The sequence below is a fragment of the Sus scrofa genome, chromosome 6, assembly GCF_000003025.6.
Source record: "Sus scrofa isolate TJ Tabasco breed Duroc chromosome 6, Sscrofa11.1, whole genome shotgun sequence".
Taxonomy (NCBI): Eukaryota; Metazoa; Chordata; class Mammalia; order Artiodactyla; family Suidae; genus Sus; species Sus scrofa.
Genome location: NC_010448.4, coordinates 80534735 through 80551431, shown reverse-complemented (window position 1 = coordinate 80551431; position 16697 = coordinate 80534735). Strand labels below are relative to the sequence as shown.

Genomic DNA, 16697 nt, shown 5'->3' with positions numbered 1-16697 from the left:
TTTTCAGCTGCTCCTGTGGCATATGGAAGTTCCTGGGCTAGGGATTGAATCTGAGTGGCAGCTGCAACCTATGTCACAGCTGCAGCAATGCACGAACCTACTACACTGGGCCTGGGACCCAACCAGCACCTCCACAGACACAAGCCGGACCAGTAACCCATTGCACCACAGCAGGAACTCTTTTATTTACCTACTCATCAACAAGACCCCAGGGGTACCTTCTCCAAATGTCCAAGTCATTGACTCAAACGGACACCACCCTCTCTCTGACTGTTGTCCCCTCCCTCTGAGAGCAGAGGTGGGTCCTCAAACCCTTGCAGTAACTGTGGAAACTACTTGCTGCCTGTCTTCCCTTCTTTGACCTACAGTACTCGGGTTTCTTCAGGGACTCCTTGTTCCCAAGGAAGTTGTCCCCATGAGATATTCTTACCCCACACATTCCTCCTCCAGGGGTGTCCTTCTCCTCCAAGAGAATGTAAGGTGAGGACAATACCCAGGTTCAAGGGCTCAAGCCCCAAGGTTAAGCATCATCTCCACGTTGCAGAAGAGAGAGCTGGGGGTCTATGGGGGTGCCTCCTAGCAGAGCATGGGCTTTGGAGTTGGACAAACTTGGGTTCTGGTTCAGACCCCCACGAACTTGACTTGAGGCAAGTTACCCTCTGTAAGACTCAGCCCCTGCCTTATATAAATGGGTGCACAAATTCTATTTCCTAGGATAGATGAGACGACCAGAGAGGGAAAAGGGTATGGGATGCCTACAGCAGGTGCACAGCATAAGGCTGCTCCTTCCTGACCAGGAGCGGTCAAGGTTGTCGGGATGGAAACACACTGCAGACACAGGCAAAGATGAGGCAGAATTTATTCTCCTTGTGGGCAAGTTCAAGATTCCGGAATGGAGACCACAGAGAGGCAGATCCCTGGAACCCTGAGGGGCACCTCACACTGGGGGCAGGGACCACACTTTTCCAAGTGCCGGGTCCACTGCATCCCCCGTGACCATGAGGATCCAGAGCCCAGGACCTGGGTGAGAGGGGGGCGGGGGCCGGTGTGAGGAAGCCAGGGTCCTCCCTGGATCGTGTCCTGACCATGTTTCCGACTTCCATAGGAAGGAAGAACAGCTCGGCTATATAATAATATAATATATAGAGGTGTAGAGAGCTGGCCGCGGCACCTGGGCAGGGCTGAGACTCCCCAAATTATTGCAGAAGGGAGAGGGGGCTCAGTGCTGGTGTCTCCGTGGAACAGCTGTGCTGGCTATGGGGAGGGCTGGGCGGGGGCGCTGGGCTTGCTCCTCCCTCGGGGCCAGCAGGGGTCGCCCGGTGTCCTGCCCGTGGGGTTCCTTGGGCCCTGCCAGCTTCCCCCCACCCCGACCCCGGGACGGGGCTTTCTCACCCTGGGTGCTTTTTATGTGCTTTGAAGACCATTTTTGCATTGTCAGGAGTGAGGAAAAAATATTCTGACATGGTAGAAAAAAAGATATTTACATACCCTGGTGGGCCGTAAAGGGAGGGTCAGTCTTTGAGTTGCGGCGGGATGGGGGTGGGGTGTGCTTCCCAAGCTCCCTCCCACCCACAGCTGTCTGTGTGGGAGGACGTGGGGGAAAGAGCCTTGGGAAGAGGCTCAGCTCTGAAACTTGGCTGCCGTGTGACCTTGGACAAGGCACACTCCCTCGGTCTGCCTGGAAGGTGCAGAAGGGTGGACTTGGGGCTGAAAAGCTAGGATCTTATGGTGCTTGATCCCGGGCTGGGGTCGAGGAGGGGGGCAGGCCAGGGCTGGGCAGTGAGGTTGGCAGAGGGACTTCCACATGAGGAGCCCTGGGCCTTGGAGGGGCATCAGAGATCAGAAGGAAGTTGGTGGCCCCTGGCCAAGCAGCCAAGTTCAGCTGAGGGCATCTCACACACTCTGTGGTGATGCCTGCACAGAAGGCGGCCAGAGGGCTTGGCCGGGAACCCTGTTTTCCTGTTGAAGCAGTGGTGGGAGCCAGGTGGAGGATGCAAGTGGTCCCCCTACCAGCCAGAGGGAGGGCTCGGACCTGAGATAGCGCCGGGGGTGGGCTCACCCGGGCGGAGACGAGGGTAGGCCTGGTGCTGGTGCGGTCTGGAAGTAGCCCCTGGCTCCAGCCTCCAGGCATGGGGGAGGGGGGCCTCTCCCCAGTCCCCGTGGGTGCTGGCACCTAGGTCCCCATTCGATGGGCAGTGTCACACCACGTTCCCTCTCACGCATCCTCACGCTTGTGACACACATCCTCATTCATGACATGCCATCCCAATCACACATATGTGCCCCAGCCCTAATGAGTAAGCACACACACCGCAGTAACTTGCGCACATCCATGCTAGGATCTGACTGGTGGGGATACACACACACACACACACACACACACACACACACGTGTTCACAAGGGCTCCCTTGACCTCACGAGGACACACCCCTACAGCATGTAAGTGCAGGTACACACACACACGCACATGGAAGCAGGTGAGCGACATCTCTGCTGGCCTCAGTGGCATCGAGGCCTCAGCCTCTGGGAAAGAGAAGGCCCTCTGCTCTGGGGGCAGGTGTCCCTGCCGTGCTGGCACCAGAGGTCCCTCCCCAGGTGGCCTGACCCTGGATAACTCCAGGTCTTGCAGCAGTGTCCTTGGCCTCCCTGGCACCCGCAAGGAGGGACCGAGGCCCAGGCGGCCAACCCTGCAAGTCTTCTGATGGCCAGCATGGCTGAGGTTGGCTCAGTTTGGTCAGAGGTGCCGGCGGGGCCCCTGGGTGCTGGTCAGCTGGGCCCTCATGGTCTGGATGCTGCCCAGGATCTTCTTCTGGTGGCCCATGAGGGTGATGCCCAGGGCACGCACGTCCCTGTGGAGGAAGGCTATGCTGATCTGGGAGGCTGGGAGACATGGAGACGGGGACACACCCACCCCTGGAGCTGCTGTCTGCAGCTGCTCCACCTCTGGCCCCTGCCCTCTCCCCTCATCCTGTCCCCAGGGGCCCACCACTTACTGGGCATTCATACGTAGCACCATGCCCAGCGAGGAGTAGCCCCCTGCAGCGAAGTGGTCGCGGTAGCGGCCCATGCGGATGGAGTCCAGCCAGTCCCCCACGGTGAGGCCCCCGCCGCCACCTCCACCCCCACGGAGGTCGAAGCAGCTCCGGGCAAAGGCTGGGGGTGGGCACCTAAGGCACAGGGGCCCTTGGTAAGTGGACTACCAGGGGTCACTGGCACTAGCCACCTTCAGCCTCCATCCAGGCTTGGCAATGAATGGGCAAGGGGTCTGAGGGGTTAGGCCCCAGGCTTGGAAGGAGAGGGCTGGACAGGGGTCAGGGGCCCAGGCTGGGCCTGGCCCAAGGGTCAAGGCAGAGCCATCCCAAGGCCAGGACTAAGTCTGGGCCTTGTCTAGGGCAAGCTGGGAAGGCAGCTGGGCTTGGGTGGTGCTGGAGTGGACACCAGGCACCTGTTGACGGTGGCCGTGGCCCTGAGACTCTCAGGGCTGCGGATCAGTGCATCCAGGACGCTGACGATCTGGGAGAAGCGAGGCCGCTGTGCCCGGTCCTTGTGCCAGCAGTCGAGCATGAGCTGGTGCAGGGCGTGGGGGCAGCCCATGGGTGCGGGCAGGCGGTACCCCTCCTCCACGGAGCTGATGACCTGGGCAGGGGGAACAGGGCGCTGGGCTGGAGCGGTCCCTGCCCCCGGCCCCAGCCGCCTCTGCCCAGCCGAGGTCCGACACTCACATCACGGTTCGTCATGTTCCAGTAGGGCCTCTCCCCGTAGGCCAGCACCTCCCACATGACCACCCCGAAACTCCACACGTCGCTGGCCGAGGAGAAGGTCCGGAAGGCGATGGCCTCGGGCGCGGTCCAGCGGATCGGGATCTTCCCTCCCTGTGACGGACACAGTGTTGAGTGGGGCTCCCCAGCCCGTCAGGAAGCTGAGCGCAGGGGTCTGGGCTGGGAAACTTGCAGGCTGGCTGGGGAGACACGGCCTCCCCCTTCCGAGAGCACCTGTTCTGATGGGGGAGCCCTCCTGCAGGCGCAGCTGTTGTGGAGACTGAACAAAAGACAGGGGGTGGAGGGCCTGGCACGCAATAGATGCTCAGTAGGTACTGATGCCTGAACAAGGGATGGAGCTGAGAGAATGCAGCCTAGTAGTTTTCCAACTCTCCCCCCCCCACCCCTTTTTTGTTCACAAAATCCTTTCCTAAGTGCAACATCATTTGGAGGCTCATTGGGTGAGGTCCTCAGGGAAGTTCTGCTTGGGGCAGGGTGGGGTCCTCTGTCTTTAAGGCAGCCTCAAAGGCACCTGTAGAGAAGCCCAAATCCCCATGGGACACATCTTTGAAAATGCTGGGTTTTGGCCAAACTTTAGAGATAGATGTGGCGTGGGTGGATGTGTGATTCAGAGGGATGCCAACTCTTCCCAAACCTCCCGGGGAGGAGGTGACAGCGGGGACCAGCCTTGGTGTCTCTCCCAGCCAAGTGACCGAGCAAAGGTGGGAAAGTGTGACCCCATTTTCCAGAGGAGCAAACTGAGGTGCAGAGAAGAGGCAGGGCTCGCCCCAGCTCGAAGGCCATCCTGAAATTTCCAACTTCTCTAAGGACACAAGGGGGGACCCCCATCTCCAGGCCTGCAGGAAAGCGGGGGGGGGGTGGCTGCGCACCGTGGTGGTGTAGGCGGCGTCGGGGTCGTCCTCCAGCACCCGCGACAGCCCGAAGTCAGACACCTTGCAGACCAGGTTGCCGTCGACCAGGACGTTGCGGGCAGCCAGGTCGCGGTGGACGTAGCCCAGGTCCGAGAGGTAGCGCATGCCTGCGCCCACTCCTCTGAGCATGCCCACCAGCTGCATGATGGTGAACTGCCCGTCGTGAGTCTGCAGAGGGACGTGGCCTGGGCTTCAGGAAGGCGCTCTGCAGTTTACAAAGTGCCTCACTGCTTAGGAAGCATGTTACCGGTTAAGGTTTGTCCTCACGTCTCCTTTACACTCACAGCAACCCTGAGAGGCAGGCGGGGCAGCGGTGCCTGGTCATCCATTTTGCAGAAGGAGCAATGGAAGCCCAGAGAGGTCTGGCCCTGTGCTAAGAGCGCCCAGCAAACAAAGGCAGGGCAAAGGCTGGGAATCAAGCGATTTCCAGCCCCCGCCCCCATGCCTCCCAGCTGGGAGGGGCCCCAGACCCCTACAGGGACACCCCTCTTAGCCTGTGTGCAGGGCCGGGCATCAGGACTCAACACAGCAGAGGGACCTTGACGTGATGGGGACTGAAAGGCAGTGTGATGGGCTGGCCCTTAGGATGCTCCCTATACCTGGTCCCCCTCTTCTGCAGGTCTGTTGGGGCCAAGAACTGGGGGAGGGTGTCTGGAGGCCTTGCCTTATCTCCCAGCACCCAGCCTGAATGTTCCTCCCCTGGCCCAGCTGGAAGGCGGGGGTGGGGGACGGGGGCGCACGCACCCTCAGAAAGGCGTCGAGAGAGCCATTCTCCATGTACTCGGTCACGATCATTGCCAGGCGGCCTGGGGAGGGCGGTGGGGAAGAGGTGGCTTTTGGTGGGGGGATCAGGGCTGCCGATCAGTGACCCCAGGTACATGCCCCACCCTGCTGATGGGTTGCCACAGACTGGGCCGGCACCGGGCGCCCCCGGGAGCTTGGGGTTCCCACTGGGGTTCTGGGCTCTGGGCCCCCTTCCCTGCCAAGTCAACTGGGGACTTGAGCCAGTGGGGGGAGGGGGCAGGGCAGGGTGGTCTGGGGATGGACCTAGAGCCCTGACCCAAGCAGGAGGGGCCCTGCAGGGTGGAGCTGCTCTCGCCTGGCACCTACCACGGGTGACGACACCTTCCAGGCGGATGATGTTGGGGTGATCAAACTGACCCATGATGGACGCCTCACTCAGAAAGTCCCGCCGCTGTCTCTCTGTGTAGCCAGCTTTGAGGGCCTTGATGGCCACGGGCACATCCCGCTGCCCCGGCACCCGCAGCCGCCCGTAGCAGACCTCGCCGGACTCCCCTGTGGACCCCAAGGAGGGTGGGCTGGGGGTGGGCGGTGGGGCTTTCCTCCCCTCACCCCGGACTCCGCACTCTCCAGCCTCACACACCCATGTGTCTGGTCCTGCACCTTGGTCCGGGCACCTTGGCTCCCCTCCCCCCCGCCCTGGGTGCCCCTCCCCTAGGCACCCCCTGTGCTGTCCCCACACCCACAACCCTTGAGGCTCACCAGAGCCGATGATCTTCTCGATGTGGATCCTGGAGGCTTCGATCTCTCGGGTGGAACCTCGGCCTGCCCGGCCCGGCTCCTCGTAGGTGTGAGGCTCCGCATAGAACTGGGGCTCTGGGATCTTCCCTGGAGGGCGGTGCAGGGGCAAGAAGACAGGTGGGGGCGCTGGGGGCCGGGAGAGAAGGGCCATCAGAGGGGTCCCTGAGGACCTTCTCTCCCAGCATTCCCTTGGCCTTGGACGGGTCTGGGGTGGCATCGGGAGTGTCTCTGGGAACCGCAGGATGTGGTGGCAAAGAGTAGGTCCCCGATAAATGCTTGCAAAGTGAAGACAGGCTCTCAGTGGAGTAGCTCTGAGGTCTCTGGGGAACTCTGGGGTTTCCAGGGAGTTCTGAGCATGTCTGTCATTTTCTGGGGTCACTGTTAGGGTCCTTAAGGTCTTTCTAAATATTCTAGAGTAAGGATTGAATGGTTTCATCAGAGTGCCAACTTAGACGGATGCAAAGTGATCTCTAGAAGACTGTCAGGATTCTCAGGCTGCATTAGACTCCATGATTGATTCTACTGTGGGCAAAGGAGTAGGGTATTGAACCAGGCATCCCCATATTTGCCGTTTTCCAGGGTCTCTGTAGGGTCCTGAAAACGTTCTCTATAGTAGGGGCTCTTGTCCAAGAGTATGTGACCCCACCTGCAAACTGTATGTGAAATTGTGTGTGAGCACAGGAATCTGCATTTCCCTGGGAAGAGGGTCTTTAGCAGCCTCTGCACACCCAAGAAAGGGGCATAGCCCCGCACCTCTGTGGTCTCAGAGCCCTGTAACACCCTGCTGTCTAGCTCTGGGGCTCAGTCTCTTCTGCAGGCACCTTTCCCCTTCTCACCTGTGCCACCCCCAGACCAGCGCTGGTCCCCACCGGCCCTCCTCTTTTGCCTCCAGACCCCCGGGGCCCCGCGCTCACCCTGCCCGTTCTGATAGTGCATCTTCTCCTCGTCCGAGTGTTGGAAGGCCTTGCTGTAGCCGCAGTGCCTGTGGAGGGTGGACCGTCCCTAGCTTCAGCCCTGACCCCGCTCAGGGATGTGTCCAAACGCCTCCCTTCTACCCATCCCCCCTTTCAGGCCAGCTCTTGCCACCCCAGCCCCTGCTCCTGCCTGGCGGGGGGTGGGGGGAATCCCGGCTCCAGACTCTCAATCCAGGAGAACTGTGACATCCTTGACATTTACAAACACTGTACCATCAGCTCTCGCAGCAAAGTCAATGCCATTCCTGGCCCCATTTTACACAAAAGCACCCCTGGGGGAGGGTTGGAAGACAAGGCTTCGGACACCATCTCCACTGTGTGATCCTGGCAAGCCCCTCCCCTTCCCCGGGCTTCGGTTTCTCCGTCTATGGCTGATCCTTCCAATGTTCACCGAGTGGGATCCTAAGCCCACAACATCGCTCCCAGGAGCGGAGTGGGGGAGGAGAGAGTGACCAAGAAGCACGGTCTTTGGCTTTAACAGACCTGGGTTCTCATCCCAGTTCTGACACATATTTAGCCCAAGTAGCCTAACCTCACTGATCCCCAATCTACTCACCTGCCAGGTGAGGTCAGAGTCTCTACATCAAAGGAGTAGCACTGGGATTAACTGTGATGGAAGGGGTCAAGCGGCAGGGAGACCCCGTGGGACTAGCTGGTGGGTGGACGTGGCGTGAGGGAGGGAGGGAGAGCCAAGGATGACAGCTGGCTTTGGGGCTTGAGGAACCCCATGAATGGTGGTGCCATGTCCTGAGCTAGGGGCCTGGGGGAGGGGTGGGCCTGGGGGGACTGTGGGTCTGAAACACATTTGAGTGGAGATGGGAGTGGGCAGCTGGGCCTCAGGGGAGAGGCCTGTGCCAGTGACACACTTAGGGGATGTCAGCATGGAGGTGGAATTCCAAGTCGTGGACTCTGATAAGGTCACTTAGGAAAGATGGAGCTGGGTAAGCAGGAAAGAGAGGAGGGTCCTGGACGTGCCTGGGGTCCTCCAGCTTCTGGAAGTTGTTCAGAGAGGAGGAGCTGGGAGAGATGGAGGCCAGGCCAGAGAGGTGGATGGACAATGTGGGATGGGCCAGGGCATGGAAGGCAAGAGAAAAGTGTTCCAAGGGAAAAAAGAAAAGAACAGGTGTATCTGTAGGTGAGTCCAGCCCTAGGCACAGAGGTCACTGGCTCGGCGAGGCTGGGGACAGGCAGGAGACACCACGCTCCAGAGGAAGGGCTTGGGGCAGCTGGGGGCTGGGACCACCCACCTCCTCTTGCAGATGAGAAGGAGTAGAAGCACCACCAGCCCAGTGATGAGTGTCAGGCAGATCCAGACGATGGTCCGGGTGTCATAACGGGGCCCTGCGGGGAGGAACCAGTGAGCCAGCCCAGCGTCAGGGCACAGGCCAGGCCCTCCTCTGCCCCCACCGTCCCCTCTACAAGCTGCCCCTTCGAGCCCCTGCTTCCCAACCTGGTGCCACCACTTCCTGGGACGCTGTGTCCTGGGAAGAGTCACTAGACTTCTCTGAGCCTCAGTTTTCTCACCTGTAATATGAGCCCAAAAAAATGCCTGTCCCTCCTGTTTCTGTAACAGTGCCAAAGCTCAGGATGCTGAGAGCTGCACATTCCAGTCATGAAGCCACAGCCCTTCCAGGGAGATCCCAGGAATGACTGTTCGATTTCAGCTCAGAAAACTAAAGCCCAGAGAACTCAGGGAACTTCTTCAAGGACACACAGTAAATGAGTAAATGGGATGGAGCAGGGCAGGTTTCCTATCCCAGCGTGGTATCAGAGCTAAGGGCACTTGAGACACAAAAGCGCCAAGGGGGTGCCAGGTTGAGGAAGATCATCACCTTGGCCTTGAACCCTTCTAGCCCAGCACCGCCCCCCTGGGGGGTGCCGAGTTTAGAAGACTCCAATTGGCCAGAGATGGGGGCAGGGGGTTCCCAAGCTTGAATGTGCCTCAGAACGCCCTGAGGGTTTGATCAAATCGACATTTCTGGGTCCCCAGTCCCAGGATTTCTGATTCAGAAAGTCTGGGGTGGAGCCTGAGAATTGGTATTTCCGACAGCTTCCAGGGGCCGTAGCTGCTGCTGGTCCCATGCGACCCCTGTGTGTGTGAACCACTGTTCTGGAGGCTGGTGGCAGGATGACATTGAGGCAGGGGCACAGAATCTGTCCCCAAACTGACCAGGTTCCAGCCTGGCTCTGCTGGGTAACCTTGGGGAGTTCGCTTGACGGTTCTGACTCTCGTTTTCCTTGCCTGTAAAATGGGGATGTGGATGATGTCAACTCATGAGAGGGTGTCAGGGACGATGATAAGGTTGTCCTGCTAGCAAAGGCACCGTGAGGCCTGAAGTCCCTGATGCTCAGGAAAAGCCAGCAGATGATGATGGGCTGTTATGAGTTCTGTCGCCTGGAGCCAGTACCTCTCCTTCCCTGAGCCTCACCCCTAAGGAGGCCAAGCGAGCCCATGCACCAGCTCAGCATGCACCTGTTGCCTTTCTCGGACCACCATGGCCCTGGCCCTGGCCCCGCTCCCCGCACTCACGGGGTTTCCCGGTCTCCACCTCCATGGCCTGGCTGAAGCGGCCGCAGCCGGCCGAGGTGCGGGCTCGGACCTGGAACACGTAGCGGGTGCCCGGCTTGAGGCCCGAGACAGTGGCCCTGGTGGTGACAGCCTTGAGGGTGGAGTAACTCTGCATCTCCTTGTCCTGCCCAGGGGAGGGGTGGTCAGCCACGGGTCCTCTGGCCTGCGTCCCGCCCCCTTTCTCCTTCCCCGCGGGTACCTTCTCGTAGTACTTGATCTCGTACTCCAGGATGATGCCATTGGGCTGCTCGGGCTCCTGCCACAGCAGCGAGACGCTGGTCTGGCCCGCCCGCTCCTGGCGGATCACCACCACCTGGGATGGGGCTGGGGGGCCGGGGGGCTCGGTCAGAGCGGATGGGTGATGATGGGGACAGGCCTCTGTCCGCCCCTTCCCCAGGCCCCTCCCAGGGATCCTGGCTTGGGCCCTGCTCACCTTGCTAACTGTCCTGCCGCCGCCCCAGGAGGGCCAGTCCCCTCTGCTCCTCCTGGCGCCTCAGTGGTCGCTGTCCTGGTTGGTTACCCGGGGTCAACCCAGCCTGGCTCCCATCTAGGATGCTGGGGTTGGCCTGACCCAGACGAGGCCTGACCCCAACCGCCTCTGCTTCCTCCTCCTCTCTGGCCAAGCCCGTCCACTGGAAGCATGCTGGACCCCGGCCAGCCCCATCGAGCAGCCGCTCTGGTCCACCCTGGGGCCCCAAACCCTCATGTCTCTGTCTCCATAGCGCCCATGCCCTGCCCAGGGCCTGGGGTGGAGCAGGTTCTGGGGAGCATGAGAGGAGGGGGGAAAAGGAGAGGGGCGGGGAAGAGTCAAGGGAACCAGCACCCTCGCTGCCTGGGTTTGGAGGCTGTGTCTGAAGCAGCTCTGGGTCCTCAGAGAAGGCACATAAGCTAAGCCCGCAGCCCATTTGAGCCCAGGTGTTCTTGCTGTCATACCAGGTCACTCTGTCGCCCCTGCACTCATTCCCTCATCCAGCCATTCCTTCCCTCCCTCCTGGGGTCAGAGCATTTAGCCCTGGGGTGAGTCTGCTGGGAAATGACAGGTACAGACCCAGCCCCGGCCAAGCGGAGGGGACTGTCCTTAGAGCTGCAACGCCATCCTCCCTGCCCCTTCCAGCCTGCAGGCCTCCACCTTCCCCTCCGCTCACCCGAGTTCCGACTCTGTCCCACACCTCCTGTGTCCTCCACCTGTCCCCCGGGGCCAGTTTTGGCTTCATAAGTGGACATCCTGTCTCCCTGGGACACCCAGGAGCTCCAGGAGGCAGGGACTGCACATAGTAGGTGCTCAATAAAGCAGACATGAAAAATGAAGAGGCAGAGTTCAGCGGCCGGAAGGGTGGTGGGCTCACAAGATGCCGTTTTTTTTTTTTTTTTCCCCCTTTTTCAGGCCACACACATGGCACATGGAAGTTCCCAAGCAAGGAGCCGAATCAGAGCTGCAGCCGCCAGCCTACACCACAGCCACAGCAACATAGGATCTGAGCCACATCTGTGACCTACACTGCAGCTCATGGCCATGCCGGATCCTTAACCCAATGAACAAGACCAGGGATTGAACTCCCATCCTCATGGATACTGGTCAGGTTCTTAACCTGCTGAGCCACAATGGGAACTCAGAGATGCCGCTCTTTTTAATGACAGAGCCCACTGAGTGGTATGAATGCGGCCGGCTCTCTCCTCTCCGGGCCACCCCCTGTCAGCCCAGCCAGCCACCTGCCTCGGCTGCCCCAGAGACACGTGGGCAGAACTGTGCCACGGGCACCAAGCAGAGTGCCTCGCCTCTCACGGGTGTTCCACAGATGCCGATGGAATGAGGGTCTTTTGAGAGGATGAAGTCCTGGCCTCAGGAACAGGGTGCCCTGGACTCAGGGTTGGGAAGCCTGCTTCACTTGGGAGTGAGACACATCTAGGTTCGAATCCTGACTCTGCCACTTCTATGGGGTGCCCCTGGGCGGCTGTGTGCCTCAGCTGCCTCCTCCATGACCCGGTGGGAGTGGAGTTGCTGGGCCAGGCCTGTGTGGTGTTGAACGGAGATGGGGCGAGCAGCCACAAGGCCCGTGCCAGGGCGGGGGACCTGTAAAGGTGGGAGCTGCCCCTGTGGGCTCCTGGGTCAGGTTCCACTCGACAGGTAGGAGCTACCAGAATTTGGAAAGAAAGGGGCTATATTTAGCCCAACTGGCTAGAAACAGAGAGATAAATGGCTACTGTCCAAACCAGTGCGACCAAATCCATCCCAGGGGCAGCAGTGGCAGCTGTTCTGGAAAATGGTAATCGGACTGATTTTATTTTTTAATGACGTTTATCGAGCATGTACCATGGACCAGGTGCTGGGCTAAAGCACGTTCATTTCCTTCATTTAAGCCTCATGACAGTAACTGAACAGGTATTGTTATTCCTACTGCACCAGGGAGGAAACAGAGGCCAAGAAGGAAAGTTCCAGAACCCAGGCCTAGGACAGTCATGCTAGCCTGTGCTTTTTGGATTCCTGCCACCTACAGGACGTGTTCTACATCTCCAAGGGCGAGAAGAGCCTATAGCTTGGAGTCCTGGTGAGGAGGGCAGGGCCCCTGTCCAAATGCCATAGCAAGTCTGGGGGCGCTCTGATGTGGTGGGGGGTTGGAGGGTGGGAAAACTGGGGACCGGCGTCTCCGCCTACCTGCCTGGTTCGTGGTGATGTTGACGACAGCGGCCCTGCGGGGCTCGGGGCTCAGGTCAGACACGCCGTTGACAGCCTCGATCCAGAAGGAGTAGTTCATATGGGCCAGCAGATTGGCCACCAGCAGGCTGGCCTGCACCAGGCTGGTCTGCTGGGGCACGAAGCGGGTGCTGCTCCCACATGTCTCACAGTGGCCCAGGGCCCAGGGGCAGCGGCGGCACACAGCATTGTAGGTGATGTCACTGCGGCCTCCCCGGTCTAGTGGAGGAGCCCACTCCAGGGTCACCGATGTCCCGTTTACACTGGAGATGAGATTCACCGGAGCTGAGGGGGGCCCTGGGAAACAGAGAATGACAGGTGGGCATGGAGGGTATTTATTTGGGCCCCTTGGGGAAAGGGCTGTAGTTCCCCCATGATATTTGGGGATTCCTTAAGGATAAGAGCACAGCTTCCATCCTCTGGAAGCTCCCCAAGGGCAGAGGCAGTGCTTCTACCATCAGACTGGGAAGGGTCTGGGCACAGAAGCCATCTCCCCTCTTTCCAGGCAGGACCGCAGGGATCCTGGGGTTTATGCTTCACACAATTTTCATCTAGAGCAGGGTAGAGACTGCACAGTCCTGGGGGGCAGCCTGGGTGTGAGACCCCCAGTTTTCTGCATCCCACACTCCACTTCTTAAACCCTGCTGGATGTAGCTTGAATGACACTAAACACTTTGGGGGTTAGCGGGGGAGTGGAGCCCCGTGTGCCAAGCCGCCCCACCCCACAGGATGGGAGCACAAGGACGTTGGAGGAAGGGGTGGGGGAGAGAAGGGTGGGGCTGGGGTAGGATTCTGGGGGTGGGGATTTAAACCAGGAAGGCATGTGGGGCAGTGGAGACCCAGAGGCTAAGAATTCCAACTCTCAGAATCCCAAACAAGGAATCTTAGATCTTAAGAGAAGTGTAGAATCTCAGAATCATCCAGAACCTGAGAACCTGCAGGGTGTGGAATACTAAAAGCCTAGTCATTCAGTCTTAAGCTTCCTGGAACTGGAGGGCGCTGGACTGTGGATTTGCATAGAAACCAGAGTCTAGTCAGCTGAGTGCAGGTGTCCCTGACCTGGGGCTGGGCCCGCCTGGCCTTCAGAGCCCAGAGCAGTCACCATGCCCCTCAGCCTTTCTGCCCCAGCGGGTCCCACATGGGGCAAAAGCGCAGGCCTGAGCAGAACACTTGAGGGTGTGTGTGCGTGTGTGTGTGTGTGTGTGTGTGTGTGAAGTGTGTATGTGTGTGATGGTTGTGTGGGTACAGCATGTGAATACACCTGGGCCCTCACCGGCCCTGCACAGACAGCCTGGGGCTGGGGGGTGATGGAGGTGGGGGGAGGCCACGATGGAGACCAGGTTGGGGTAAATTCTTGGGCAAAATTGGCCAGCACCACGTGAAGGACCCCTCCCCCCAGGTAAGAGCCCAGCCCTGGCAAATGGGGTGGGCTGAGCCAGCTGCAGCCCCTCCCCAGCCCAGAAGGGACTGATATGGAGGAGCCATATCAGCAGGGCGCCAAGATGGTCACATAGCCCTGCAGGCACGGTCCAGCCCCTCGCAGCCCCCTGGGGTCCAGGGCTCGTGGGCCACCACGCCCTCTCCAGGCACACGCCTCCCTTGCCGGGCCAGGTGTGCACATGCTGAGCTCACAAGGCAAGCTTGTTCAAGTTCCCCTCGGACTTAGGAGTCCACTATGGGTACCCAGGTGTGCACATACGTGTGTATGCACCGTTGTAGGAACACTTTACACACGTGGGCACCAGCATGCCAACACTCACCCTGTGCAGGCATCTTTGGTAGGAGCAGCTACCGACACAGACACACACAGTCAGGATGGCTGGAGGGCTCACGGGCACACACAGAATCAGATGCACAGCTGACACACTCCACATACACAATCATGCCCACATCCACACACGCTAAAGCAGCTCCCAGAATTAGTAGCTCCTACCAGTTTATCAAGGACGACAGTGATGGGGACTCCTCCGATACCTGCCTTGGCTCATGGGGCAGCCTCCCACTCGCCTACCCCAGCCCCTAGGATGGTGGCATCACTGCTGGGGCAGAAGGCCAAGGCCACCATGAGTCCAGCTCTTGCCTGTCCTTTGGCGCAGAGAGGAGAGAGCAAGGGAGGAGATGAAAGATTTCCCCAGAGGGATGGCAGGTGACCTATGACAAGAGTTTGGGAGCCCAGAGAAGTCAAGGCCATTGGTGAGGGGTCAGAGTCCCCCCCACACACACCGACTCCAGAGAGTCACCTGTCCCTGCCTCACCCAGAGACCTGGCTCCCTGGGGACCTGAGGGAGTGAGCATGGGGTCCTGGCCCAGTCTGGGGCTGGAGGGTTCTGGGGCCCTGGGGTGGTACTCACGGGTGCAGGCTGCAGATGGCGGGTCCAGGGCTGCGCGGTAGTAGCTGAGGTCACAGCGGCAGGCCTGGGCGGCAGGGGCTGCAGAGTGGCTGTGGGGAGGGCAGCGGGCGCAGAGCTGGTCCCCGGGGGCTGACTTGTAGAAGCCCAGCTCACAGGCTGTGGAGGAGAAGGCGGCTTCCGTGAGCCTGCCGGGCCACCCTGACGGGCCTCAGGGACAGCTCTCTGACCCAGGGCTTCCTGGGAGATCTCCCAAGGGACAAAGATGCAGTTCTTCTGCCTCACTCACTCTATTCCTCCTCTGCAGAGGGACCTTGAGCTGTGGCCTAAAGGCTGAGAATGAATCAGCCCGGCAGGGATCGGAGGTGCTGTAGGTTGAGGGACTGTTTAAAATGACACTGCCAGTCCAAACCTCCATGAGCTCCCTGCGGCCTTAAACAAAGCCTCCCTGCAGCCTCCTTCAACGCCTCCCCTCACTCCCACTCCCTCAGGCCGAACTAAAGAACTGACCATTCCCCGCACCCAGGAGCTTGTTTCCTGCCTCAGGGCCTTTGCACGTGCTGTGCCTGGTCTCCCTTGTCATCCTGTCAAGTTCTTTCAAGATCACTTTAACTCTCCATTTGATGAAGCATGCCTGGACCTCTCCACACCTCCACATGTACACACACACACACACTCAAACAAAAGCAAGCACTCCCCTCATTTCTGCAGCCCCTGCTCAGTCTTAACCACCTGCAACATGATGGCTCTATTTTTTCATCTGTGTATGTCTGACTCGCCCTGCGAGTAGATCCTTGTGAATAGGGCAGGGCCACATTATTCATCTCAAAGTCCTTGGGGTCTGGCTCAGGGTGGAAGCTGGAGGGAGTTTTCAAAGTGAGCTAATCCTGCCTTTATCTGCTCTGGGCACAGAGAGACCCCAGGCCTTCAGGGGGACCAAATGCCATCCAGCCAGGCAGCTCCCAGCTCCACCTGTGAGGCTGAACTCCTCTGCAATGGGGACCACCAGGAAACTCACTGGGACATCTCTCTGACAAGCCCTGGTCTGGAAAGCTCCGTGCTTGAACAATGTTTCATTTGCAAAGATAGCATGCCATTTATTTGATTGTACTGCTTTTTTATAGCAGCCAAAATCAGGTTAATTTGTAAAATTTTGCAGACTTGAGAGAAAACCTGAAATCAGGAGAAATGATGCTTCCCTCAAGCTCTTTCCCAGACTCAGAGGCCACGGAGCCAGAAGGGGCTTGTAGGCTGGGGCGTCAGGGAGAATGTGCCCCAGTTTTGAGACATCCTTCCTGCCTCCTGGGGAAGCCCCAAGTGGGCTCAGGTGTGACTGGGGGCTGGGTGCTAGGAGTTGCGGGCGCTGCTAGATGACACCCTGTGATCTTGCCTCCTCTTCCCAGAAGCCTCCCAGAAAGCCCAGACCTGGGCCACAGCCTTAAGAGCTTCCTTCTGAGCCCTTAAGTGGGCGGAGGAAACAGGTTTTGCACTTCATCAGCAAACACTTGTCACACCTGCTGCTGAAATGAATGCCGTCTTTCCCACTGTAACTGGCGGATCCACATCAACGCACATCCCAGGGACTGCCTGCCTTTTCAGTCCCTCATTAATTCTTTCATCCGAATTTATGAAGCTTCTACTACATATTCATATGGAGATAAATAAGTGCTAGTCCTGCCTTCAAGGAGCTTTCAGAGCAGTGAGGGGCAGACCAGGACACATGCGGTGACATCCTGACGTGAGTGTGGCACCGAGGAAGCACATGAGAGCCTTTCACTGTTGAGTCCCTGACCATTCAGAGTGCATCTAGCCCTTCTGAGTGAAGAGCAGAAACTCAGGGTCCTTTTCTCATCCAACCCTTTATCTAGGAGACATGACCTT

At 59.1% G+C, this 16697-nt stretch overlaps 1 protein-coding gene across 1 annotated transcript in view; it reads right to left on the bottom strand.

Annotated features, from left to right (window-relative positions):
• EPHA8 (EPH receptor A8) overlaps window positions 2477–16697 on the bottom strand; it is a 31989-nt gene continuing 17768 nt past the window's right edge. Inside the window, 14 exon segments of the mRNA XM_003127686.5 lie at window positions 2477–2850; window positions 2995–3168; window positions 3447–3637; window positions 3724–3873; window positions 4650–4859; window positions 5436–5497; window positions 5802–5987; window positions 6195–6359; window positions 7148–7215; window positions 8455–8548; window positions 9738–9900; window positions 9976–10100; window positions 12430–12765; window positions 14820–14975. Of these exon segments, the coding sequence (XP_003127734.3) occupies window positions 2736–2850; window positions 2995–3168; window positions 3447–3637; window positions 3724–3873; window positions 4650–4859; window positions 5436–5497; window positions 5802–5987; window positions 6195–6359; window positions 7148–7215; window positions 8455–8548; window positions 9738–9900; window positions 9976–10100; window positions 12430–12765; window positions 14820–14975 (2195 nt within the window). The 3' untranslated portion in view covers window positions 2477–2735.